This window comes from Phyllostomus discolor, chromosome 1 (assembly GCF_004126475.2).
Source record: "Phyllostomus discolor isolate MPI-MPIP mPhyDis1 chromosome 1, mPhyDis1.pri.v3, whole genome shotgun sequence".
NCBI classification, from domain to species: domain Eukaryota; kingdom Metazoa; phylum Chordata; class Mammalia; order Chiroptera; family Phyllostomidae; genus Phyllostomus; species Phyllostomus discolor.
In genome coordinates this window covers 60801805-60828444 of record NC_040903.2, presented here as the reverse complement: position 1 = coordinate 60828444, position 26640 = coordinate 60801805, and the positions used below count along the sequence as shown (strand labels likewise).

The 26640-nt window shown below is 35.5% G+C and overlaps 1 protein-coding gene across 15 annotated transcripts in view; it reads left to right on the top strand.

Annotated features, from left to right (window-relative positions):
• MLLT10 (MLLT10 histone lysine methyltransferase DOT1L cofactor) overlaps window positions 1-26640 on the top strand; it is a 254453-nt gene that overhangs the window by 212034 nt on the left and 15779 nt on the right. For all 15 annotated transcript variants that reach the window (XM_036023436.1, XM_036023475.1, XM_036023459.1 and 12 more), the window contains 3 exons: window positions 10553-10731; window positions 22404-22521; window positions 23873-23945. In XM_036023436.1, coding sequence (XP_035879329.1) covers window positions 10553-10731; window positions 22404-22521; window positions 23873-23945 — 370 coding nt within the window. The remainder of the gene's footprint in view (window positions 1-10552; window positions 10732-22403; window positions 22522-23872; window positions 23946-26640) is intronic.

Here is a 26640-nt window from a genome sequence, read left to right as displayed (position 1 = left end):
TTACTTGTTTTTTTTTTAACTCTTCCTCCTTCTCCATCCACGGTGTATTAGATATCTTTGTCTCTTATTTCCAGAAAAATCTTCATCTTCTTATTACCCACTTCTGCAAACCTACTTGATTTGTATCCATCTTCCTTCCTTCTCTCCAGTTTTGCTGGCAAAGAGTAGTCCTGGTGCTCCGGATTGCATCCTTTTCAGCTGCCCTCAAGAGACTTTGTTGTTTTAGTTTCCTCATTTTCTTTTTCACAATCATTTATCTTTATTTAAACATGCTCTAGTGGTTTCTCCTCTTGAAAAAAACCCCAGGCCAAAAGCCTAAACGTTTTAAATCCCACATTTCCATTTGTTTACCTGTCACTCAAACTGTTCTACCTCACTGACTGATTTAAGATCCTCTCTTTGTTTTGGGCGTATGTCTCTATGTGACTTTATTATTGGAACTTCTTGTGCTTCCTCTTGAGAGAATTTGTGTCTTTAATTCTGGACACAGTTATAGCCATTAGTTTTAAAATACTGCTTTTTCCTATTTTTTAGGAATCTTTGGTAGACATATTTGGATTTTCATTCTGTCCTTCATATTCCATTATCAGTCTTTTATCATTTTCATTTCTTAATCTCTCTGTGCTATATCTGGGTAATCTGTTTTGATCTTATTTGTTTACTTGTCATCTCTTTAGCTCTATTAATTTATTGTTTTACCTGACTATTGAGTAAAGAATGTTAGTGAGCATGTTTTTCAATTTTAGGAATTTTTTGTGAATCTTTTTAATTAAAATGGACCTGGTCTGGTTTTGTTTTCTTGTCTTGTTTTTAAGACTGTGTAGTTTCACATATTACAAAAATGTTTATTTTGAAATAGTCTCAGACTTACAGAAAAGCAAGTATAGTACAGAGAACTTTATTTTCCTAAACACTTTGGGAATAAGTTGCAAATGTAGTACCCCATCCAGCCCTGGCCTCTTAAATATTTTGTACAAACAAGGACATTCTTTGCAAAGCCACAACTGTCAAGAATAGGAAATTAACATTGTCCTATTACCACCATCTAGTCTTCAGATGCCATTGAAGTGTTGACAGTTATATCAACATTTTTGAGGATTATAGGCTAGTTATTTCAGATTTGGGGTTGTTTTTTTTTTCCATTGTTAGATTCAGGTGGTTGTTTTGGAGCCAGGATATCATAGAAGTGATCTATCATTGCATCTTATCAGATGGCACATAATCAGGCTTTTCCAATGAAAAGTTTTTCTTTTCCCACTTAGTCATTTAATTAGTAAGTATTTTGTGGGATAAACTGTGAGATTACATAAGTATAACCATTGCTCATCAGACTTTCAGTTAATATCACTATAGGTTTAGGGAAGTATGGGTTATAATCCATTTATTGTGGTGCTTAAATTGTTAAATTTAGCCATTGGGAGCCCCTTTAATCTGACTTCCATGCCCTTTAGATATGCCCTCATTGTTCATTGACTGCTTCCTTACTTTCTAGCACTGCAAGTATATTATTTTTCTATGGCTGTAACATTATCATGAAACCAGCATTTTAAAAACCATCCAAATTTATTAGCACATAGTCAGAAGTCCAGGCTGGGTTAGCTGGTTTTCTCTGCATAGAGTCCCATAAAAACTGAAATCAAGATGGCAGGCTGGGTTGTTACTATGAGGAGACTCTGGGAATAGTCACTTCCAAACTTATTTAGGTTTTTGTCAGAATGCAGTGTATTTCTTGCAGTTATAGGACTGAGGTTATCACTTTCTGGCTGTCAACTGAGGGCCTTCCTAAGCACCTAGAGGCTTCTCCCCTGTCCTTATACATGAGTCCCTACATTTTAGAACCAGAGAAGGTGAGATGAATACTTTTCACACTTAGAATATCTAGGACTTCCTCTTCTGCCACATTTCTATTGCTTTCTCTTCTGCTACATTTCCCATCACTCCTTTGTTTTTGTTGTTCTTCTGTTTTTAAGGGCTTTTGTAATTACACTTGGCCTAACCTCATAATCTAGGGTAATTCACCCATTTTAAGGTGATCATCTGATCAGCACCTTAATTCAGCCTGCCAAGTCATTTTAAAGGTGCACCTAGATTAGTGTTTGAATAACTAGGCCCTAGTTATTCAAGATAGAATAAGCGGACAAATGGATAAATTGGGAGGATGTCCTTAGAATTCTGCCCACCATAGCAGGATACCCCATATTCCTCTTATTTGTATAGTTTTGTTATTTTATCATATATTTGATTCCTTCTCTTAGATTCTTAGTCATTTAAAATACATATCTTGTAATCTTTATTTGTTGTTTCTATTTTTTAAGGTTCTTAGAAGATGGTCAGTCTTAATGTTTTTGTCTGCTAACTTGTGATCAGAGGGATTGTTTCCTTTCATGTTTTCTAGTTTTGTATTGTGAGCTAATTTTATAGCCCGGATTGAGGAAATATTCCTTCAGAGAGGTTTTGTGTTTGCTTCTGCTGTGTACTCAAGTACAGTATCACCTGACCCCTTCTTATGTTAATTTATGTTTGGCATTTACCAGACCAGGCCCATAGTGTAAATTCAAGCCCAAAACCTGTTGGAAGACAAGGCTGTGGCTATAAATTCTCAAGGCAGACTTTTCATACCCCATTTAGAACTCAGGTCAAATTGGACAAGCATCCTTATTTTCTCCCTATGCTGTGATTTTGGGGTTTTATGAGGATTTTTTGGGGGGAGAGGGGTGATCTGTCTTTCTCCTAAAAGAATATAAACAGGGTTTCATTAGTTTCAACTTCCTATCCTTTTGAGGTCCAAGGTCTCATCTCTCTTTCTTTGTGGGCATTAAAGTCAAAGCTGCTAGGTTACTGACAGGCTGACTCCTTTAGGACAACCTGTTAAAGCCTTTCCTCTACATTTTTGACACCTAAGGATTTCCCTTACTTTCTGTGGATTTAGTTATTTATTCTTAGGTTGTTTTAATTAGGAAGGATCTTAGGCTGTTTTTAGTCTGCCTCATGCCAGAAATAGAAATTCTCTCATTGATTAATTTTCAAACCTCTTCACACAGGCTTTGGGGAAGTACTACTCCACTCAGGTCAGGAATAGTATTTGCCAAGTTCAGTGAGTATTTTGCAATTTACATCTTAGATGACTTCTTAGCATATTTGTTTTTGTTGAGGACTTCCCTCTTATTGTAACCATCTTTTCTCCCTTCCCTTCTCCTCCCCTCCCTTCCCCTCTGTCTCTCTCTCTCCCTTTCCCTCTCCCCCCCCCCCCCCCATAATTGAGAAAGAGGGAGGACGTGCGAGGAGAGACAGAGGGAGAACCATCAATTTGTAGTTTCATTTATTTATGCCTTTTTGTATGTGCCCTGATCAGGGATCAAACCCACAACCTTGGTGTATTGGGATGCTCTGACCAACTGAGCTACCCCACCAGGGCTCTCAACATTATATTTTATTTTTCCTTCTTTGAGTAATGAATGTGTTAATCAGATAGAGACATAGTCCATGATCTAGAAAGGGAAAGCCAAAATACTGCATATCTTAAGTGTTTATTAGTCACCAAAGGAAGGGATATTAAGGCAACATTAATAACAGAAGTTTTCTATTCATGTATATATTATCCTATTTATTCCTTTTAATATTAATATTGTTTCTCCTTTATATCTAGCAAGATGGCTACTATTTATGAAATGCTTACTATATTATAGACAGTATACTAATAACATTGATATATGCTTTACATGAATTAGCTAATCCTTTCACCAGCCCTATGAAATCATTGGTACCATCCTTATAGATGAGGTGTGTTAAGTTCAGAGAGGTTATTTGCATGTGGGAGCAGAATTTGGACTTTTAACTACTTCATACCAGGAAAGAATATTCAGTCTCTTGGTATCTGGGTTAGAGATAACTTAGCCAGCTTAATCATTTGCTTGGTTAAATATTCCTCAAAACTGTCCCATTCATATACTCTTCTGTGTTGAATAAGCAATTTGATGTGGTACTGATTTGGCCTTCCAAGCAGTTTGAAATTGGGAAGCAGGCACTCTGGTTGATGAACACTAATATGTCTGCCACTGGAGAGGAATGCTTCTGTCCTATATATTGATTTATGTCACTACAGTAGGCATACTAAAAAAAGGTTAGGTCTAAACAATGTTTTCTTGTCTCTACCCACACTGTAGTTTTCATCCTAATTTACCATGTTTCTCAGTGTTTCCAGATCTGATGGTCATTTTCAGTCTGTTCCTTTACTAGTCTTCAGCATTATGTGATAGAGTTGATGTGCCCCCTCTTTCTTCAGATTCTCTTTTCTTGGCTTCAGTGACACCATACTCAAGGTTTTTTCTTTACCTTACTGATCTCAATTTTCTTTACAAATTTCTCTTCTACTAACTATCCTTGAAATGTTGGAAGTCTTTAAGACTTAGTCCTGAACCAGCTTTTTTCTCTTTAAAAAAAATTCTTTTCTCCTGTTCCAGTTTTTACCATCTCAGCAAGTATCACTTCCAATAGCAGCCAGAAACCTGGATTCATTCACAATACTGTTCTTTATCTACCAAACATAGCTTATCCTCAAATTTAGGTGATTCCAGCTTCTAGATTCCCACTTTCTCCATGCTCAATACCATTGCCACCATAGTCCAGAGGGACATAGTCTTTCATCTAAATTGTCTTGTGTCTAATGCACCCCCTTCTAGGGACCTGGCCTGCAACCCAGGCATGTGCCCTGACTGGGAATCAAACCAGTGACCCTTTGGTTTGCGGGTCAGCACGCAATCCACTGAGCTACACCAGCCAGGGCACTATTTGTACTTCTTAATCCCCTCACCTCTTCACCCATTCCCTGACACTTCACTCTTATCTGGTAACTATCAAAATGTTCTCCACATCCATGATTCTTCTATCTCTGTTCTTTTTGTTTGCTTAGTTTGATTTTTAGGTTCAGTTGTCTATATATCTATCTATCTATCTATAGATAGATATATAGATATATAGATATATAGATATATATAGATGTGTGTGTGTGTAGCCATTTTATTGTTCATAGTTTTGATGTTCTTTTTCTTAAATAAGTTTCTTGAACATTTCATATAATAATGGTTGGTGATGATAAATTCCTTTAGTCCTTTCTTGTATGGGAAGCACTCTATCTACCCTTCGATTCTAAATGATCGCTTTGCTGAGTAGAAGCAGTCTGCCTGTAGGTCCTTGCTTTCATGACTGAATATTTCAAATATTTCTTGCCAATCCATTCCAGCCTGTAAAGTTTCTTTTGCAAAATCAACTGATAGTCTTATGGGGACATCCTGTAGGTAACTAACTGCTTTTCTCTTGCTGCATTTAAGATTTTCTCTTGTCTTTAACCTTTGACATTTTAATTATGATGTGTCTTGGAGGAGACCTCTTTGCATCCATCTTGTTTGGGACTCTGTGCTTTCTGGACTGCATGTCTGTTTCCTTCACCAAATTAGGGAAAGTTTTCTTTCATTATTTATTCAAAGAGATTTCCATTGTTTTACTCTTTCTCTTCTTGTTCTGGTACCCCTGTGATGTAAACATTGAAATGCTTGAAGTTGTCCCAAGGCTGCTTGTACCATCCTGGTTATTTATTTATTTATTTTTGGTTTCTTTTTTCTTGTTTTTCTGATTGGTTGTTTTTTTGTTTCCTTATGTTCTAAATTATTGATTTGATTCTCAGCTTTATCCACTCCACTGTTGTTTACCCATAAATTGTTCTTTATTTCAATTAGTGTATCCTTCATGTCTGACTTGATATTTTTGTGCTGTTGAGGTCCTCAGTAAGTTCCTTGGGCATCCCTATAACCAGTGTTTTGAATTCTGCATCTGGTAGGTTGCTTATCTCCATTTCATTTAGCTCTTTTTCTGGAGTTTTGATCTGTTCTTTCATTTGGGCCATGTTTCTTTGTCTCCTTATTTTGGCAGCTTCCCTGTGTTTGTTCTATGTAAGGCTGCTGTGACTCTCTGTCTTGGTAGCATGGTCTAATGTAGTAGGTGTCCTGTAGGGTCCAGTGGCACAAGCCTCTCCTGTCACCCAAGCTGGGTACTTGAGGTATATCCTTCATGTGGGCTGAGTGCAACCCTCCTCTTGTAGTTGAGTATTGATTTGTGTTGGCAGGTCAACGGGAGGGATTTCCTGGGCCAGTCAGCTGCAAGTTGTGGCCGTGACCACTGACCATCCACTTCTGTCTTCCATGGAAGATTAGCTATGCAGGGGCACTGTTGTGGTGCTCAGACGTGGTCTGTAGTGGTCCACTGGGTGCGCTGGCCCTAGAGTTTCCCAGGTAGTGCAGGTCAAGGTCAGCCCCCACCTATGTTTTGCACAGGGCCAGTGTGCCTGAGCTATAAGGCAATCTGAGATGGCTGCTGCTAGTGCTAGGCCTGGGGTTACTTAGCAAGAGGTATGGGTGCTGGGAGCTTGCTGAGGCTGGCTGTTGCTCTTTTGAAAGTGTTTGGGAAGTTGTGAAGCATGAGACAAGATTTGCCACTCATGTGGAAGAGTCACAGTTAACAATCTGGGTGGGCCTGTAAATTGGGTGGGACAGAATTGGGATCTCCAGGGCAGGGCAAACAGTGTTAGCCATGTTGATGGAATCTCAGATATGGCTCTAGCTTGCTGGCTCTCTGGATCTGTCCAGGGAAGGCTTAGAAAGGGACAATGGCCTCTGCCTGACTTTCTGTGTGACAAAAAAACTGCCTCCCCAGCTCTTGACTTGATGCCAGTTACTTGGGTTTCTCCCATGTGTCCACTGGTGCCTTTCAAGCTACTACTGTGGGTGCTGGAGCTCAGAGAGAGTGAATCTGAGTAAGTCCATGTGTGGGTTCTTTAAGGGGAACTGCTTGGGACTCCAGTAGTTTCTTCCACAGATTCAGTCCCTGCTGGTTTTGCAGCTAGATGTAATGGGGACTTATCTTTCTGGCACTGGAACCCTGGGTGGGGGGGTCTGGTGTGGGACTGAGACTCCTCACTCCCAAGATATCCTTCCTGAATTTTTATCTGTCACATGTAAATGTGGGACCAACCCTTTCAGTGTCTGTGACCCCTCTACCAGTCTGGGTGGATGTGGTTTCTTTAATTCCATAGTTGTCACACTTCCATCAACTCAATTTCTGACGGTTCTGAGTAATGGTGGTTCTACCATATTTGCTGTGTATATACACACTTTTTTGCCCAAATATTTGAGGAAGAATAAGGATGCATATTATACATGGGTAGTACCTGAAATACCTTGTATCTGTTCTTGTGTTTTGTAGTTATTTTCACGTAAAATTTTTGTATCATAATACGTACAAAAATAAATGCTACAATTCCTTTGTAATATAAAAACAGGTATTTAAATGTAAATAAAGAGATAGTTGAATTAAAAATTAAGAGATTTTGTTCCTGAAAGTTTGGGCCAAAAATGTGGGTGCACATTATACATAGCAAAATATGATATTTTAGTTGTGGTTTTTTTTTATGTGGTTGTGTGTGGAGGGGAGCCATGTTTATCTATGCTGCTGTCTTGACTGGAAGTTCCTCATTAATATTTTTTAAATCGTGCAAAAATGAAAATCGAAAAACTGCCAGTAAATTATCCATCCCCTGCTTTCTACGTGCCGTCCCTTTATACTTAGCTACCTTTTGACCCCATTGGAAAAAAAATACCTAATGTTTAGAACTACCAAAAACAGAAAGAAGAGAAAAAAAATTTAGTAATGAAATGTTTCCCATCATAGTGGATTCTTAAGAACATTCTCTATGTATGTGGCATGCTAGCTGGATATATTTTGGCATAATTGTTGGTGTCTTCAAAAGGCCAACCAGATAGGCCTCACTTGCTTCTTGCAAAAGCACTGATAGCTACACTCTGGAAATGCAGATCTGTTTTAAAGTCCTGAGCAATTTTTTGCACAAGATGCTGGAAGGGAAGTTTGCAAATCAAGTTTCACAGAGAGGTTTCTTCACCCCTCTAGCAGAGGAAACACCTTGTGAGTGGCTTTGGTAGCCCATTGCTTCCTTAGTGCTTTACCACTGGTTGATTGTCGATGGTCTGCTTTGTATGAGCTATATGGTGTAGAAAACTCCTTACTAACCACCCCTTCACCCATTTCAGCTGGACCTCAGAGAGCTGCAAATGGCCTACATTACTTTATTCCTTTCAACTTCTGTTATGTGAAATGAGAATGATAGTTATCTCATTGGGCTATTATGCTAGTGACCTGTACATAGTAGCCAAATACTGGATATTCTCAATACTGCTCTTGCTTCACTTTGGTATCACCACTCTCATGTTCACTTACTGGTACTTAAGAATCATTCCTGAGTTTTTCCCTCTTTTTTATATTTCAGGTCTAATTTGTTACCAGTCAAATGAACTTGCCTCTGTAATGTCTCTTTACTGCTATACCTTAGTTTAATCCCTATTTTTGCTTGTTGGTATTATTGTAGCTAATAGTTTACTTGGTCTTAATTTAAACATTGTCCCCAATCTAGTCTTTGCCTGTGTCATTGATTTATAATTTGCTTAAACACCAATATGATCACACAAAACTTCTGTTTACAGTCCTTTGGTGGTTTCCTATTGTCTCTAATTTTTTTAAACTTTTGCCTTTTAATATTCTTCTTGATCTTTTTTTTTTTTTTTTTTTTGGTCTCATTTCTTGCATAACTTACTCAGATGGTAATTTTAAGTTCTTAGAATTTACCCTGCTCTCTGTTGCGTGTTTCTTCCTCAAACCACCCTTTGCCTCTGTTCTGGGGCTTCTTTGGAAATTAGCTTTAACACTCATCTCTTTCAGTAAGTTTTTTGACCCACCTCCACCCCCCTCTCTCTCATTCTAGGTCCTGGAGAGATTCTCTTTTATTTGCACTCATGGCCCCCAGAGAATGTTTCTGTCACTCTTCACAGTCTTTTGTAATTGTATCTTTTTTTTCTGCTAAGCTTCTTGAAAGTGGAGACCACATATCTTGAATGGCTTTGTATCTCCAGGGTTTAGAATAATGTCTGGCAAACTGCGAGCTCTCAGATGTTTGTGTAATGGATGTATTTATTGAATGAATAAATTATGGTTTTTTTCTGGAGAAATTGTAGATATCTTAGAAGCCTCATTTATAGTTGTAAGACCTTTAAGATGTTCCAATTCTTTTATTCCCCTAGTTTGAAGATTATAGGTGCTTCTATTTATTAGGAATCAATAATATTTATGTTCTGTAGAACAAAGTAAATTATATTCTTGGTATAATAACTTGCTGTCTTCAAGGACTGTAGTTTCTCAAAAGGATTTTTTTTTTTAACTGCAGCCCACTTGTGCTAATTTTTCCCTGCTTTCCTCTAGTTACAGTGTCAGGTTCTTAGGCTTTTATTTCTTCCCACCCTCCCAAGAGACTTAGTTATGACAGGATCCGTCAGCTTCCACACTATGGACATTGTGGACCAGATAATTCTTAGTTGTCTGGAGTTGTCCTGGGCATTCTAACATGTTTAACAATATCCATTGCCTCTCCCTACTAAGTTTCAGTAGCACTCCCTAGTTTTGACAACCAGAAATGTGTCCACACATTGTCAGATGTCTTCCCTGGAGCAAATCACTTTCTGGTTGAGAACTCGACTGAGTTATAGATAATCCTTTCTCTAAACTTAATCCACAAGAACCTGTCTCTTTCTGTGGGCTCTTGTTATCAACATATGCCCATGATCTCCCATCTTTAAAAAAAAATAAGCAAAAACAACTTCTTTTCCATTAAATCCTGTTTTGTCTTTTTCTCATTTTCCTTCTCCATCCCCTTCCATCCACTTTTTAGAATGAATTGCTTCCACTCTCTCATTTCTCCCTTTCTTTCTAGCTGTTAACCGTGTTGCCACTGTGGTTCTTTGTTTCTTGAAGAGCAAGTTACCACCACCTACCTAGTAGTACACATCATGATTCTCTCTTACTCCTCTGTCCACTTCCAGTACCCACACTTGTACACCCTATTTATTCATTCATAAAGTCATTTCTAGTCTACCTTTCTGAATTCCCTACAATCTACTTACGTTCATTATTCTCACAGCTGTGTCCTGCAATGTCATCAGCCTCTTATTGGCCTCCAAACCCCAAGTCTAGTCCTACTCTACATTATTTTCTACATTGTAGTGTAGGTGACCTTTTAAAATAAAAATATCTTCCCATTTCAACTCTTCTCATCATGAGTTCTGGGGCCCTAGTTTGTGTGTGAAAGGCCAACCTGGTGCTTTTATGCAACTCCAATTGCTTTATTTTTCTACTTATGAAACATTTCATTGTTCTTAGGAATTCCTAAAACCTTCTCATTATTTTGACAAAGCACTTCCTGGTGTGATCCCTGTCTATTAGCAAAGCCATTTTGATATATAAAGAAACAGATTCTTTTAGACAAGTGTTTTATGAAAAATCCATATTTATTCAGTTAGTTATTGGTACTTTTTTTTTTAACCACCACCAATAAAAGTTGTCATTGGGGGAGGGATCAGGAAAAATGTGAGTATTCTAACATATTGATGTGGTGTGTCTGACAATTTGACAGCTAAGTTATAAATTTCTTTTCTTTCAGGTATTTATAACAACAATGACGTAGCAGTAATCATTTCCAAATGTATATCTGGCTCAGGATCTAGCACTCCTGTTTCCAGTTCTCATTTACCTCAGCAGTCTTCTGGGCATTTGCAACAAGTGGGAGCTCTGTCCCCATCAGCGGCATCATCTGCAACCCCTGCTGTTGCTACAACTCAGGTACATTACAAAGTAACATAAAGATGGGTTATCAGTTTTGAAAGTGAGCTTAATTGGAGGAGAGAGAAATGAAATAGTGCTTCCTATAGGAATTTGTAAAATATCTCAATTTGTATTGACATGTTAGTGGAAGTCATAGACATTTTACATGATACTCATGAGAGAAGACAAAGGAATGTGTTGGCACCAACTGATCATTTTAAATTTCTGAGTTTCTAATTTTTTTCTAACAATGTAAAATACTAATTTGAGGGGAGCTTTTATTCTTTCTTTTCATCAATAAAAGTTAGACTTTTTAAAAGAACTATGAACCAATTTTGGACTTGTGGTTTTAAAATTTCATTTATAATTTCAAAAACCACACAAATAATGTTTGAATATCTGCTAAATTTTGTAGTCCACTGTAGGAGAGTATAAAATAAAGAGTGAATGATCCCGTTAAGTACAGTATGACTTTCTTCCTATGAGAGAGAAGGGGAATGTTCCTAACATTGTAAATAATGGTGACTATGTGGTTGGTTTTGCATTTTTTTATCCTTTCCTCCACTTTAGATCTGTAATTGGATAGGTGACCTAGTCTACAGGAATGCTTTAAGCAAGAGTCAAATTAGAAAAATTATGACCTTGAAATACATAAAAAGGACAGTAAATGGGCAAAGCTGTGCTCACACACACACACAGTCCTACTCCAGCCCACCCTCACCCCCACCCCCACATTTCCCTAAAGGTAATAATTTAAAATTCCTGAAGTATATATTTTTAATTTATTTGGAATTTTTGATATTTTTATTTTATTCAAAGGTCTAGTAGTGTGTTAACATTTTGAGAAAATTATAACAGTGATAAATGTCTAATTACAAATGACTAGTTAAGTAGTTATTGTAAGTTGCTGTAAATTTATGCTTTATGTATATATTCATAATTTCTATTGTGCAGGCCTTTAGAATGTATTCACTTTTCCAGTATTTTTTCTAAACTGTAGATCAAAGCACAGCATTATTATTTTTAAAGTATGTAATGGTGCAGTATAAACAATCATTATAATTATGTTAAGTATTAGAATAAACAACAGACAATTCAGAACAGAAAATCAGTGGCATGATTAGTGGTATTATCTTTCAAAATGAAAGTTAACTATTTGGTGAACCTCTCAACCTGAATAAAGGGAGTTTGATTGGTTTAGGAAGAATTCTTCTTTAGCTTATTTCACTAAACTGAGTGAGTAGCCATAATAATAGAGGCTTGGGGTTTGAGAGGGTGAAAGGACAAATAGTTTTGTCTGTTTTTATTTTATCTCTTTTAATTTTAACTAAGTGTAGCCATATGCATTGATAGCTTTATCTTCTTGGACAAAAGTCTCACATGAGCATTTTCAATGTACATTTTTCTTTCTTTTCTTTCTTTATAAAAGTCTTTTAATTATTCTCTGGTTAATTCTAGGCTGATTTAAGCAAAAATCTCATTTCTTCTCATTCATTATGTTTGTGGTTTTAGGGTTTGGCTTAGGGAGGTTGATGGGGGAAGTGGTGGTAAAGAGAAATTTTATAGCTAGAGGGAAAATTCCACTCAACAGATGACTCAACTAAAGAACAAAGAAATCATAGTTGCAAGTAATCCAGGATTCAGTTCAATTAAAATCTTTATGGTTTATCCTCTTTCCATGTTTCAGTAAGATGAGTCGTTTATAAATACGATCATCCAGTTAGACTTAAATGCTGCATGCTGAGACAACTGCATCTGTGTTTCTGTCCAGCAGTAAAAGCTTCAAGCTGAAGTTTATTTAGCCTGGCTTATCTAGTGCTGCTGTAGCAACCATCAGTCTCCAGGCAACTGAGGCACATTGACCTCTCAATTTAACTGAGAGCAGAACTGCTTCAATTTAGCTGCCTGAGACAATAGTATTGGTATTGAATGTGCAAAACCTGAATTTTCTAAGGCAATGTACAAGGGAAAGGATATAAAAATGTTTAGAATAAGTTGAATGTTTAGATAGAACTCTTAAAATTGTGATGGACCTGGTAATTGAATTTTCTTCTCAAAATGACAAAAGTTTATTTCTGGTTTAACTTTCATGTAGGCCCTGTTTATTTTCTAATCTGTTTAGATAATCATATCTAGCATTTTATTTAGGGTTTCTTTATAGGTAGTTGATTTAAAACTAAGAGAGCAATGCTATAAGGTATATTCAAATGATTGATATTTAAAAAGTAATTATAAAAATCTTATAATTATTAAAAAAGCCATGATGCTAGCAAGCAAATATTTTAAAAAATATATAAATCAGAGGACAGAAATATTAAATTTGAATAATGTTTTGCCTCCTCACCTTCCTCTAAAAACGTAATGAAAGTAATAGTTCTTGATGACTAGTTTGGCGTCTGCAGGATAAAAATCAAGAGGTCATTCTTGATATTTATAAAAGTCAGAAAACCAAGTTATTCTGAACTTGGTTTTAAGTAAGAGATAGGCCTCTTGTTTGGATTATTTGCTGTCTTAAGAATTGTTTCCTACAAAGTAGGCAGGTAGGTAGGATTAGAAAGCTAATAGAAATTAAAACTGGGAATAGATTTGTGTCTTTCTTTAACTTGAAAAAAAGGGGATGTTTGTAAATTTTGTGTTAGGAGGGTAGGGAGGGAGAGTCTGAGACTCTAATTTGGAAAAAAAATTTTAATTTTATTTATTTATTTTTGAGAGGGGGGGAAGGGAGGGAGAAAGAGCTGAGAGAAACATCAGTGTGTGGTTGCCTCTTACATAGGTTCACAGGCTAGTGCTCAATCCACTGGGCCACACCAGCCAGGGCTGAAAAAATCTTTTAAAAATGTTGGATAACTCAGCTTTATTTTTTTTTCTTTATTTTTTTTAAGATTTTTATTTATTTATTTTTAGGGAGAGAAGGGGGAGAGACAGAGAGACAGAGAGAGAGACAGGCAGACAGACATCAGTGTGTGGTTGCTGGGGGCCGTGGCCCGCAACCCAGGAATGTACCCTGGCTGGGAATCGAACCTGGGACACTTTGGTTCCCAGCCCGCGCTCAATCCACTGAGCTACGCCAGCCAGGGCTCAGCTTTATTTTTTTCAATGTTAGATCATTATGTTTTATTTTATATTTGTTTTTAGAATAATTATTCTTTCACAGGTATCAGCAATATAGTTATAGTTCGTATACATTAGTGGAAGATATTAGTGGTATCCATGTGATTTTTTTTTTAAATCATGTGCTCTGCCCTTGTTGTATCATGATTACAGGTATAAATTAGTTTCTGTAGATGTGCCATTAATTTTCTGTTTTGCTGTCAAATTCCTCTCTGTTTCCTAGTTCTGCATTCATTCTGTTCAGTCTTTGGGAGAATTGAAGTGCTTTTGTTTTAAGGATGATTCCTTGAATAGAAGAATTTAAGACTGAATATCAATAAAAAAAATTGTATTCTAATATATTCTGCATTCTTTTGGATACAAGTCTTCATGTAAATAATCATGGTTCACTATTTACTCTTACTGTTAAAAAATGATACAGATTTAAATAATTTAAGGAACTTCCAATGTTGATGTGATATTTAGTAAATGAAGATACTTAAGTATTTTAAAGGTACAATTTACTGACTAATGTTTTGTACATTTCTGTGAGACTTTTGCTTCAATCAGCTTTGAATATTTTATTTTCCAAGTGCATAACTTTCGGGGGGGAGGGTGTTGGGGAGTTGTCTTGGGTGTAGTCCTTGCTTTCCTTTCAAATGATGTCTGATACGACATTTTCATTCTATTTGAGAAAATGGTTCAGTTTCCCAGGCAAATTCACCTGACTTGATTGGTCAGAATGAAAGTTTCAATAAATAATTTTATAATGACATAATTTTAAGGAAGTTAACAGTGAATCAGAAATCCTGGCTTCTGGGAGCTTTGCTACTCACTAGTGTAACTGTGGACAGGTCTTTTAAGTTGTGGGTATCATTTTTTTCATACACAAAATGAAAACTAAATATCCGTTTTACCTGCTGTATATGTATGTTATCAAGTTCAAATGAAAATAAGTACTTTTCAGGCTATAATGTACTTTGGAATTAATGGTTATTACACTGATGTTATAATTATAGAACATCATTAATTCTGGTTGTTACAGAAATAGCCTGATTACCAGTGAGAAATACTGTCCTTTGCTAAAAATAATATTAAATTTTGTTTTAAAACTCATAATTCCATGTTAACAGATATATGAATTTTAGCTATTTTAGGTTCAGCTGTTGAATAATGTCTTTTTCATTTTTAAATTATTTCAGTAGCCACAGTAATACCAGGGACTTAATTTCCCTCCAAAGATAGGTGGTATATTGACTAGATATTAACCAGTTAGTAAGCCTTAGAATTGGTTGGTTATTCCATGTAGTGCTGTTGTCCAGTCATGAATGTTCACTGATGGTTTAACTACAATTTAATCCCTCCCACTACTTTATTAGGAACTCAATTGTAGGGCATTTCAGCATTAGCCTAAACAGTGGTTTTGAATATGTTAAGCTCCTAACAATTAGGGAGCAGTTTGGGGCATTGAATAATGTGGAATGATGCAATTGAACCTGACAGCTTCACAGTCAGCCTACTCATGGGACCTGAAGTTGTTCACACTTGGGTTTCATCTCTCATCACATGCTGAGTATTAAAGCCTTACTTTACTAGTAGTGGGTAGCTGACTTGGGAATGGGGTCTGTTATCAGAATACATTTCATAATATAACGTTTGAATTGAGTTAGAAAATATATAAAACTTCCTGTTTTTTCCTGTTTTCCCCAGTTTTTCCTGGAAGTTTTTCCCAGTCAAACAAATTATGTTTACAGATTGAAAAAATATAAAAGTAATTGTCATTAAAATATTTGGATTCTTACATTATATTCTTAGTATTGCTATGTGATTATACAGGGGTGGGCAAAAGTAGTTAATAGTAATAATACAATATTAGTAGGTAATAATACAAAAATATTCTCTGTGTTTCAAGTACTCCCAACTATAAGCCTGCTTTTCCCACCCCTTTATCTAAATTAAGATATCATTGCATAATGAGACATTTATACCTTCTAATTTTTCTTAGGTAAGTGTGTTTTGATCTTTGAAGTATAGCCATGTTATCAGAATATAATTGATAGATTATATTCTCTAAAAAAGTTAAAGGCAAAGATGGAAACCATAATAATTCATGAAAATAATTTTTTGAACAACAGACTAAAATTTGAGTACCTGCCATGTGCCAAGCATTTGTTTAAGCCCTTATATTCACTCAGCTAGTTCTCACAATATTCTTGTGAGGTGTAGGTACTATTATCTCTATTTTTACAGATTGAAGACAGAGATATAGTACCTTGCCCAAAATGAGACAGCTTGGTTTATGGCAGATATATTGATAATAAAATGTTTTTCTTCTAATAGTATATATGAAATAGAAAATTTTAAATTAATATTCAATTTAGTGACTCTGATAAGATTTTGGAAGAAGGTTTTTTTTTTTTTAAGAATTACCTTTTTTTTTTTTTAAGATTTTATTTATTTATTTTTAGGGAGGGAAGGGAGGGAGATAGAGAGAGAGAGAGAGATCAATGTTTGGTTGCTGGGAGTTATGGCCTGCAACCCAGGAATGTACCCTGGCTGGGAATCGAACCTGGGACACTTTGGTTCCCAGCCCGCGCTCAATCCACTGAGCTATGCCAGCCAGGGCTGGAAGAAGGTATTTTTAAATTATGTGTTAGGGTTGGAAAGCTTGAAAAAGCTGTGTTTTAAAGCTTATTTGGATAGTTACATTTTAACTTTTATTGACAGATTATTTGTACATTTAAAAAATGCACGCTATAACCTCTTTCTGTATGATTGAAGTTTGAAGCCTCATATCTACCTCTGGATGATGAGGTAGATGATACTTTCTGAAGGTGAAATTTTTACCGTAGGTCTCATTCTTTCCAACCTAAATTTTCTTATTTCTTTTCTATTTCTCTACCTTTACTAGCATTGATGGGGAGGGGTAAGTCTCCAAAATGATACCCTCTTTTAAGTCTGATATTTACGTAATTCAGCAGACTTTACCTGACTTTTTTCTTCCACAGCTAATTCCTGTAGAATCAGCTGAGCCCTGGCTGGTGTGGCTCATTGGTTGGTTGGAACATCATCCCATACACCAAAAGGTTGTGGGTTTAGTTCCCAATCAGGGTTCATACCAGCATTGTGGGTTCAGTCCCTGTTTGGGGAGTGTGTGGGACACAGTCGGTCAGTGTTTCTCTCTCATATTGGTGTTTCTTTCTCCCCCCTCTTCCTCTCTCTCTAAGTTCAATAAACATTTTTAAAAAATTGTAATGAGCCGAGCACCCAGGAATTTGGTGTTTACTTCTGTGAGAGCTCTTTTAAAACCTCTCAGTGATCATTTCATGTAAGAGGTAAACTATTAACAGGGACATTTCAAGCTGAAATACAATTTTCATCTTGTTAATATTTTAATATAGTATGTCAGTCTACTTAGGAAACACTAAATTTCTTAGATTTGTTTTGAGTGTGAATACTGCCTTGGTAGACTCACATACCTTTCTAGATGTTTAACATAGTAAGTTATTCTAAATTTGCTTAGGGTATTCTTTGACTCAGGCACCTAAACATATTTCATTTAAAAGTAACTTAGGTTTTCCTCAATAATTGTTCAGTTTATTCATCCTCTGTTTGTCTTTGGGTCCATCTTGTAAAATACTTGTACTTTTTTAAATGACACTTTTATCAGAGTATTATTAGAGTAAGTGTAACATAACATCCTGAACGAAGTGGTTCCTTTCAACTATTAATCTTGGGAAGCAAACAAAAAAACCTTTCCAAGAGAACATATATGAGAAGTTGAAGCAAAAGTTTATTATGACAATGTGAATTTATAATTTTATAATGTAAATCTAAGTACCTAGTTTGTTTTTAATCATATTTTTTCATTGTAATTTACTTTGAAATACATGTATAAAACTTTTCAAAACAGTGCAGAGTACAGTGTTGATACACTCACATATCGTGGATACCCTTCACTCAGTGTTAACAACTCATATTCTCTAGTGCCAGTAGACCCAAGGAGGGTATCTGTCCATAACAGCCATTTTCCTTACCTGGTCAAGATAGAATTGAAATGTCATAAGGTAGGTACTTCCCTCTAAAAAGAATTGCCAGTCATTGTACCAGGCCTTCTGAAGCAGACTTATGGTACATTAATAATTTGTTTTCAGTGTACTTTTTAAATCCCATGTCCAAAGTATGCAGTGAAGTGTGTGTGTATCATTTCTTTACTCTTTGTTCCAGATTTCTTTCATATAAAAGCTTTCAGTGCTCTTTATGCTTCACAACCACTGTTTCTTTAGTTTCACATGGACGTCCTTCCACCCCTCTGAATCTTAGTGCTTTCACTTATTAATGACAACAAAGGTTTTTGAGTCTACAGATTGCCAGATATTATGTGTGTGCTCTTCTTAGTAAGGGGTCTTTCTTTTCCCTGCTGTCTCACTTATCCTCCTTCATTGATACTAAGTTGTGTGGGATCTTTTCACTAAAATGTTGGGGATTTCTTGGCTCTACCTATAGTGCCAGCAGTTACCAAGAGTTCCCAGAATTAACCATTCAAAACATCATTTCAGAAGTATTGACTAAGCAATATCAGACATTTGTGGAGTCTTTGGTCACTCGTTACCCACTTACAATGATGGTAATGAAATAGTGTGGTTTAGTTGTTTGAATACGCCACAAAATTTTACCTGGTAAAATTAATAAGTTATTTTAATCTCTTGAGGGGTTTCTCATTTAGATAAATGCAGTAATTTTAAAAAAAACAACTACAAGATAATTTTTACCCATTCAGAAAATTTGGGGAGATTGGTCATTTAGGATAATGAAGAATGCATTCCCATTTTAGTTTATTATTTTATTAATTTACTTTTTCCTCTCATCTTTATAAAATATGTATTTTTCTGCTTTGGAATTAGCCTAAAAATGGTTTATCTTCTTCCTGATGATAGTCATTATGCAAATGTTATTATGCTATTGTGATCTCTTAGTGTAGTAAGCCCAGTGTGTGATATAGAAACTAAGATAATTTATAGACTGCATCAAGAAATTTGGTTCCATATTAGTTTTTGAAATATTTGTTCTAGTTTTGTGAAATATATCACTGGGATTTTGATAGGAATTGCATTGAATCTATAGATTGCTTTGTGTAGTATGGACTTCTTATGATGTTAATTCTTCCTATCCATGAACATAGTATGTGCTTCCACATATTTGTATCTTCTGTTTCTTTCTTCAATATCTTATAATTTTCTGAGTACAGGTCTCTTACATCCTTGGTTAGGTTTGTTCCTAGTTATTTTCCTCTGTTTGAAGCAGTTGTTAATGGGATTGTTTTCTTAATTTCTCTTCTTGTTCCTTATTGGCATATTAAAGTAGCACTTCTCCAAAGAGACATATAGACACATGAAAAGATGCTCAATGTCACTAATCATCAGAAGTATGTGAATAAAAATCACAATGAGATACCACCTCTCATCTGCCAGAATGGCTATCATCAATAAATCAAAAAACAAGTGCTGACAAGGATATGGAGAAAGGGGAACCCTTTTTGCACTGTTGGTGAGAATGCAGATTGGTGTAGCACTGCATTCCATTGCACTGCTGGAAAGCAGTATGGAGATACCTCAAAAAATTAAAAATGGATCTGTCTTTTGACCCAGCAATTCCACTGCTGGGGAATATATCTAAAGGAACCCAAAACACTAATTTGAAAGTACATAAGCACCCTCATGTGTATGTTCATTGCAGCATTATTTGCAATTACCAAAGTATGGAAGCTGCCAAGTGTCCATCAGTAGATGAGTATATAAAACAACTATGGGACATTTATGCAATAAATTACACTTGGCTGTAAAAAGGAAGAAAATTTGACCCTTTACAACAGTATAAAAGACCTGGACCTGGAGAACATTGTGCTAAGTGAGATAAGCCAGTTAGTGAAAGACAAATATCATACGATTTCACTCATATATAGAATCTAATGAACAAGCTGAACTAACAGGCAAAACAGAGAGACTCATGGATGGAGAACAGATGACAGCTAGTGGGGATGGTTAGGGGGTGAAGGGATTGAGCGAAAAGGAAAAAGGACTCTGAACATGAACAAGAGTGTAGTGATTGCTAGGGGGAGAAGGGTGTAAGAGGACTAAATGGTAATGGAAAAGAAATAATAAAGATTAAATTTAAAATAAGAGGAAAAATGAAATTTGTAGCTAATAAGGGTAAATATAATGCCCTTGGCAGAAGTAACCCTTCCTAAAAAAGGGTGTATCTGATTAGAGTAGGGTCTTTTGTTTCTTATCAAGAGACTAAGGCAACTCATAAAACTGATAATTGGAACTAACCAAGTAGTATAACTGGTGTAATGTTCTGATTCAGCCAGAAGCTGCATGCAAAAGGAGAATCAAAAGGATAAAATGCAGATGCTGAGGCATCTAGATGTCCATGTTCTTTGAACCCCACCACGCTCTGTAATACTCTTCTTCTTGCTCATATATCTCTCCTCTTTTGCTGTCAGCTGTTACTTCTTGCTACCAACAAACTGTCTCAAGATACTACTTTTTCTTCCTCTTTCTAATTAATTTTCCATTTCTATTGTGTTATATGCTTAGTTAATTTTTCTAGAATTATATCCAGAGTAAGAGTATATTGACTCTATGAATGGCATTTTTAAGTATAAGGTACCTGGAATTTTAACATGTCATTGGTAACATCTGGTCCTACTATTTGTCCAGATTTTTTCTTTTTGTAAGGTATTTTGTATGTAGCCAAGATCCCCAAGTATTTGACTTCTGTAGAGGTTAAAAAAAAAATCTTAACTATATTTTCATGAATTTTTGCTTCCAAAAATCTTAACTATATTTATGAATTGTGTATTTTATGTATGTAAAACTAAATACATGGCAAGGATCTAGTATGATCTTTAGGTTAAAATTATGAGTTACCTTTTCCTGAGGGCTACTTGATAGTTAAACGGGACTTTATAGTACAAACTTACTGGCTTTGTTAACAGATTTTTAATAAGAGAAAAAACAAAACCCAGAAACTGACAGATTGAATTTAAGACATGAAAATGTGAACTGTGAAATATACCTTTGAAACAATGGAAAGCAAGAATAGGATTCTACACCAAGGAGACTCTGTGAATTAAAGTCCAGTTTTTATACTTAATAACTTGTCTATAGGCTGAATATAATGTCAGGGTCTGAGTCGTTCCAGAAACACCATTTATTCTTTGTAATATTTTGCTTGTTCTAACTACTGTGTCAACTTGGTCTCTTATATGCAACTATACATGGCAAAATGTTCCATATCTTTTGTTCTGTTGGTATTCAGTTTATGTTAGATGTGCTCTGATTTTTTGAAATTATTTTCCCGAATTTTGTTCTGAAATAATTATTCAATGATTTCATTTTATAAAAGCTTAAGTTTAATTTCATTCATGAAAAAAATAAGTCTGCTTTAAAATTTGTGGTTCTGTTAAATCTGAAGAGTATTTCAGGCTAGTAATAGCCTTCTATGAGTAACAGTATTTTGTGTACAAGAGATTTGCTTCTAAAATGCCACATTTTAAGGTTATAATATTCTTGGAAAGCAGAAGAAACCATTCACATCAAAGAAGGCATTTTTATTACATTGGATTATGCAAGACTTTGGCCAACCTCCTTAGCTTCATCTGTTTAAGGATTCATTTTCACTTGTTTGGCACAAGTCCCAGTAGAGGCCTTCAGAATTGTGGTTAGTAACATGAATGAATTACAAACTTTGGACCCGCTCTTCAGTTAGTAAGAGCTGGCTTTCTGCCAAAAAGACAGTGCCTTATATGGGGTCAGGGCAAAGCTGTGATTCCTTTAGCCTCACATAGTATAGAAAACATACTCAGTGATGCCTATTTGCTTTCTTTTAAAATAAAAACAAAATAAAACAAAATACACTCCAGCTTCTGAGTCTATCAAAACATGAAGTAACAAAATAGTGTGCAGGTTTTTACTAATGACAGAGTTAAGCAATGGAAATATGACGCTGAATAAGTAAAATACTAAAAGTAGAAGTTGGACCTTTTGACCTCATTAGCATCCTGTGATGTAAGAGACTAAAGCATGTTAGACATCTGTTGTCTACCTGCCCTTACTTTGTAAGTGGTTAAATAAGATTAAGTAATTAGTCCTATGTTTACATGGTAACCATGCCACTGGCTTTTGGTATTGGCTGGATACTTTGAAATTAAAGCAGGAATAGTTAACTTTGAATGTCCCAATTCTTTTTTTTTAATTTGGAATTATATAATTTTTCAAATGTTGTAATGGTAAGACAAGTGAGAATGAAATGTGCTCTTCAGATAGTTACTAATTTTTGCTTATTGTAGAAATTAAGAATTAAGAAATCTACTTTAATATTTGTGGTTCTGTTAAATCTGAAGAGTATTTCAGTCTAGTAATAGCCTTCTATGAATAACAGTATTTTGTATACAAGAGATTTGCTTCTAAAATGCCACATTTTAAGGTTATAATATCTTGTAGATTGGAGAAAATAGTTATTGGATCTATGAGGAGGAAGAGTGTTAAGATATTTTCAAATATAAATCACTTATCTTTGTAATTCTTTTCTTTTAGGCAAATACCCTATCTGGATCTTCTCTCAGTCAGGCACCATCTCATATGTATAGCAATAGATTAAATCCAAATTCTTCAATGGCTGCTCTAATAGCTCAATCTGAAAACACTCAAACAGGTGAGTTTTCAGGAATATTTATACTCTGAAATTCTGTTCCTCTTGCTCAATGTAATTTCCTCCTCAGTGGCTCATTTTATATGAAAAGTCTAAAGGTGTGCTTAGTACAAGATCATGCCTTTTTATATTTTTTTAACCAGAAGAATCACAGTTGGAAGTAAATACTATGCTGTGCTGCAAAATGGTGATGTGTTTTTTTCACTGTCTGAAATGTAAATGTTTAAGCAGAGCCATCAGCAGGCAGGAATGCAACAATGTCTCCTGTGACTTTTGTGATTGATGTGTTCAGTTCTCAGTTCTGTGCAATGAAAGTAACATAACACTGGGCTATTCTGTGAATAGCCTAAACCTTTATTTGCATAATTCATGAAATTGCATTATACAAATGTGGTTTAAAAAATCCTGTTAGAGAATTTCTACAGTGTTTAGTAATCCTGTGAAATTTTACCAGTTGACATTTTGTAGCATTTGCCTCTTGTACTATTTTAACGAGCCGAGCCGTTGGATTTGCTTTGTTTCATTCCATCCTTAAGGATTTGTTGACATGTCCAAGTAGTCATGCCTGTTTGGGGGAGGGGAGTGGCTTTAGCAGTTCACCAAGAATGGATCAGTCATGTCTCTACCCTTTAAGGGTCAGAGGTTACTTGATTCAGGATAAGGGAGGGACAACCTTGAAAGAGGTCAGATAGGGTGCTTTTTATAAGCAACTAACTGTAGGGGAAATACAAGTTACTTTTCAGGCAAAGATTTTCTGTTACCTCAGAAATGTTTTGAAGGATTAATTTTTTTCCTTTAAATACAGAATTCTGTGTTCCTACATATTTTTGTCAATTCAGATATTTAGCATTATATGTAACCTTATTTTTAGTGCGAGGATTCATGTTATATACAAAATTTTAGTCTTGGTATGTGGCTCTGTGTAATATGTTAGGTATTTTATGATTTGTTTTGACATGCAAAGTGTTAAAAAATACAAAGCATAAGGATTTACTATGGTAAGCAATACAGATTACCTGTCCACTACTGTGATTCATTACTTTAACTGTAGAAATTAAAAGTGGCTGAGGGGAGGGTACTGCAAATGCAAACTACGCTTCTGTGCTGTAAAATTGAAAGGAATAAGTGAACAGAACATAATCCATGGCCTCTACACCCACAAAAACATGTAGGAACAACGCCTGACATGCCACAGTTCAGTTCTAAACTAGCAACATACTGGATCTTCTACAAAGTAACTACAAAGATAGTGGTAAATGTTTTATGTATATTTTAGGAAAAATCAGGGCAAGAACTTAAAACTTCTTATCTAGTGAGTGTCAACTTTATCAGCTATGAAATATTTACACTGCAGATCAAGATCTTGGAGACAATAGCCGCAGCCTTGTTGGCAGAGGAAGCTCTCCCCGAGGAAGTCTCTCACCAAGGTAAGCATTATTTACACTGCAGAGTAAGGCAAAAGAAACAGTTTGAGATTGGAAACTTCTTTATCTCATATCAGGAGTGTACATTTTCGAGGACATAAAAGCATTTGGAAGATAAGCATGTCTGGACAGTTAAAAATGATTCTCAATTTGAATATTAATTTAAACAGATGTCTGAGTGTTAAAAAATTTTTCATTGTACTTTTTCCATCACTATTTATTCTCCTTTTCTTCCCGCTCTCCCCAATCACTACACTGTTGTCCATGTCCATGAGTCCTTTTTCCTTTTTGCCCTATCCCTTCACCTCCTAACCACCCCACCCCCTCCGGCTGTCAGCTTGCTCTCTCTCTATGAGTCTGTCTCTGTTTTGCTTGTTAGTTCAGTTTGTTATTCAGATTCCACATATCAGTGGAATCATCTGGTATTTGTCTTTCTCTGACTGGCTTATTTCACTTAGTGTAGTGTTCTCCAGGCGCATCCATGCTGTCACAAATGGTAAAATCTTCTTCTTTTTTTACTACTGAGTAGTATTCATTGTGTAAATGTCCCATAGTTCTTTTATCCACTCACCTACTGATGGACACTTGGCTGCTGCCAAATCTTGATGATTGTAAATAACGCTGCAGTGAACATAGGGGTGCTTATGTTTTTTCAAATTAGTGTTTCAGGTTTCTTCAGATTAATTCCCAGAAGTGGAATCACTGGGTCATAAAACAGTTCCATTTTTAATTTTTTGAGATTATCTCCATACTGTTTTCCACAATGGCTGTACCAGTCTGCATTCCCACCAACAGTGCAAAAGGGTTTCCCTTTCTCCACATCCTTGCCAGCAACTGTCGTTTGTTGATTTATTGATGATTGTCATTTTGACTGCTGTGAGGTGGTATCTCATTGTGGCTTTAATTTGCATCTCTCTGATGGAGTGATGCTGAGCATTTTTCCATATGTCTATGGGCCACGTGTGTGTCCTCCTTGGAGAAGTGTCTGTTCAGGCCCTTTGCCCATTTTTTGTGTTTTGTGTTTTTGGTGTTGAGTTTATAAATTCTTTATAAATTTTGTATATTAACCCCGTAGCAGATGGATCAGCGACTGTGTTCTCCTATTAAGTAAGTCGTCTTTTTATTTTGTTGATGGTTTAATTGCTGTGCAGAAACCTTAGTTTGATGTAATACCATTTGTTTATTTTTTCTTTTATTTCTGTTCTGTAAGGAGATACATCAGAAAAAATATTGCTATGAGCAGTGTGTGAGACTTTATTGCCTGTGTTTACTTCTAGGATTTTTATGGCTTTGGATCTAACATTTAAGTCTTTAATCCACTGTGAATTTTATTCTTGTGTGTGGCATAAGAAGGTGGTCTAGTTTCATTTTTCTGCACTGTCTATCCAGTTTTGTGAACACCATTTGTTGAATAAATTAGCCTATTGTATGTGCTTGCTTTGTCTGTCAAATATTAATTGATGATAAAGGTGGGTTTATTTCTGAGCTCTCCATTCTGTCGCATTGATCTATGTGTTTGTTTTTATTGCCAGTAGTATGCTGTTTTGATTATTGTGCCTTATAGTATAATTTGATATTAGGTAGCATGAGTTCTCCAATTTTGTTCTTCTCTCTCAAAGTTGCTGTTGCTGTTTGGGACCTTTTGTGGTTGCATATAAATTTTTAAAACATTTGTTCTAGTCCTGTGAAATAATGTTATTGGTATCTTGATAGGAATTGCATTGAATCTGTAGATTTCATTGGGTAGTATGTACATTTTAATGATGTTACTTCTTCCTATTCATGAACACGGTATGTACTTCCACTTATATCTTCTTCCATTGCTTTCTTCAGTGTCTTATAATTTTCTGAGTCCAGGTCTTTTATGTCCTTGGTTAGATTTATTCCTAGGTATTTTATTATTTTTGAAACAATTGTAAATGGGATTATTTTCTTAATTTTCCTTTCTGGTGGTTCATTATTGGCATATAAAAATGCAGCTGATTTCTAAATATTAATTTTGTATCCTGCTGATTTGTCGAATTCATTTATCAGTTCTAGTAGTTTCTTGGTGAAATCTTTGGGGTTCTTTATGTTCAGTGTCATGTCATCTGCAAATAAAAAGACAGTTTTACTTCTTGCTTTCCAGTTTGGATGCCTATTATTTATTTCTTCTTCTTGTCTGATGGCTATGGCTATCTAAGCCATAGTTTTTTAAAAGCTGTAACTCTTTTAGATTTCAGATCAACTTGAACTCTCATTTTTATTATTTATATATTTAGCTGCTAGAACTAGTAATGCATTAATTTGGTGATTCTTTTTGGTTGTAAAATAGTCTTGAAATCTCTTAATTTTAGACTCAATCAAGACTTTTCACCTTTGGCTTCCAGTTTTAGTTCTGTTGTGGGCAATATTCTTAACCCTTTAGTCCCTACTTCCTAATTCAGTAAATGAGGTTTTTGTTGCTCACCTCTAAAATCTCTCTAGTTCGTAAAATTGTTTGAATCAAAGTATAGCAAATGTATTACATTGTTATTTGAAGTTATCTTAGAATATGAAAGAATTCAGGTACAATGTATTATTAAATAAGATATGTGAGATTATTCATACTCTTAGCAGGATGCTCTTAACCACAGTTGTACTGGAAGGTTGACTTTCTCTGAGTGCAATCTAAGTGCCCCAAATTTTCTTTTCTCAGAGGGGAGAATGATTCTAAGAA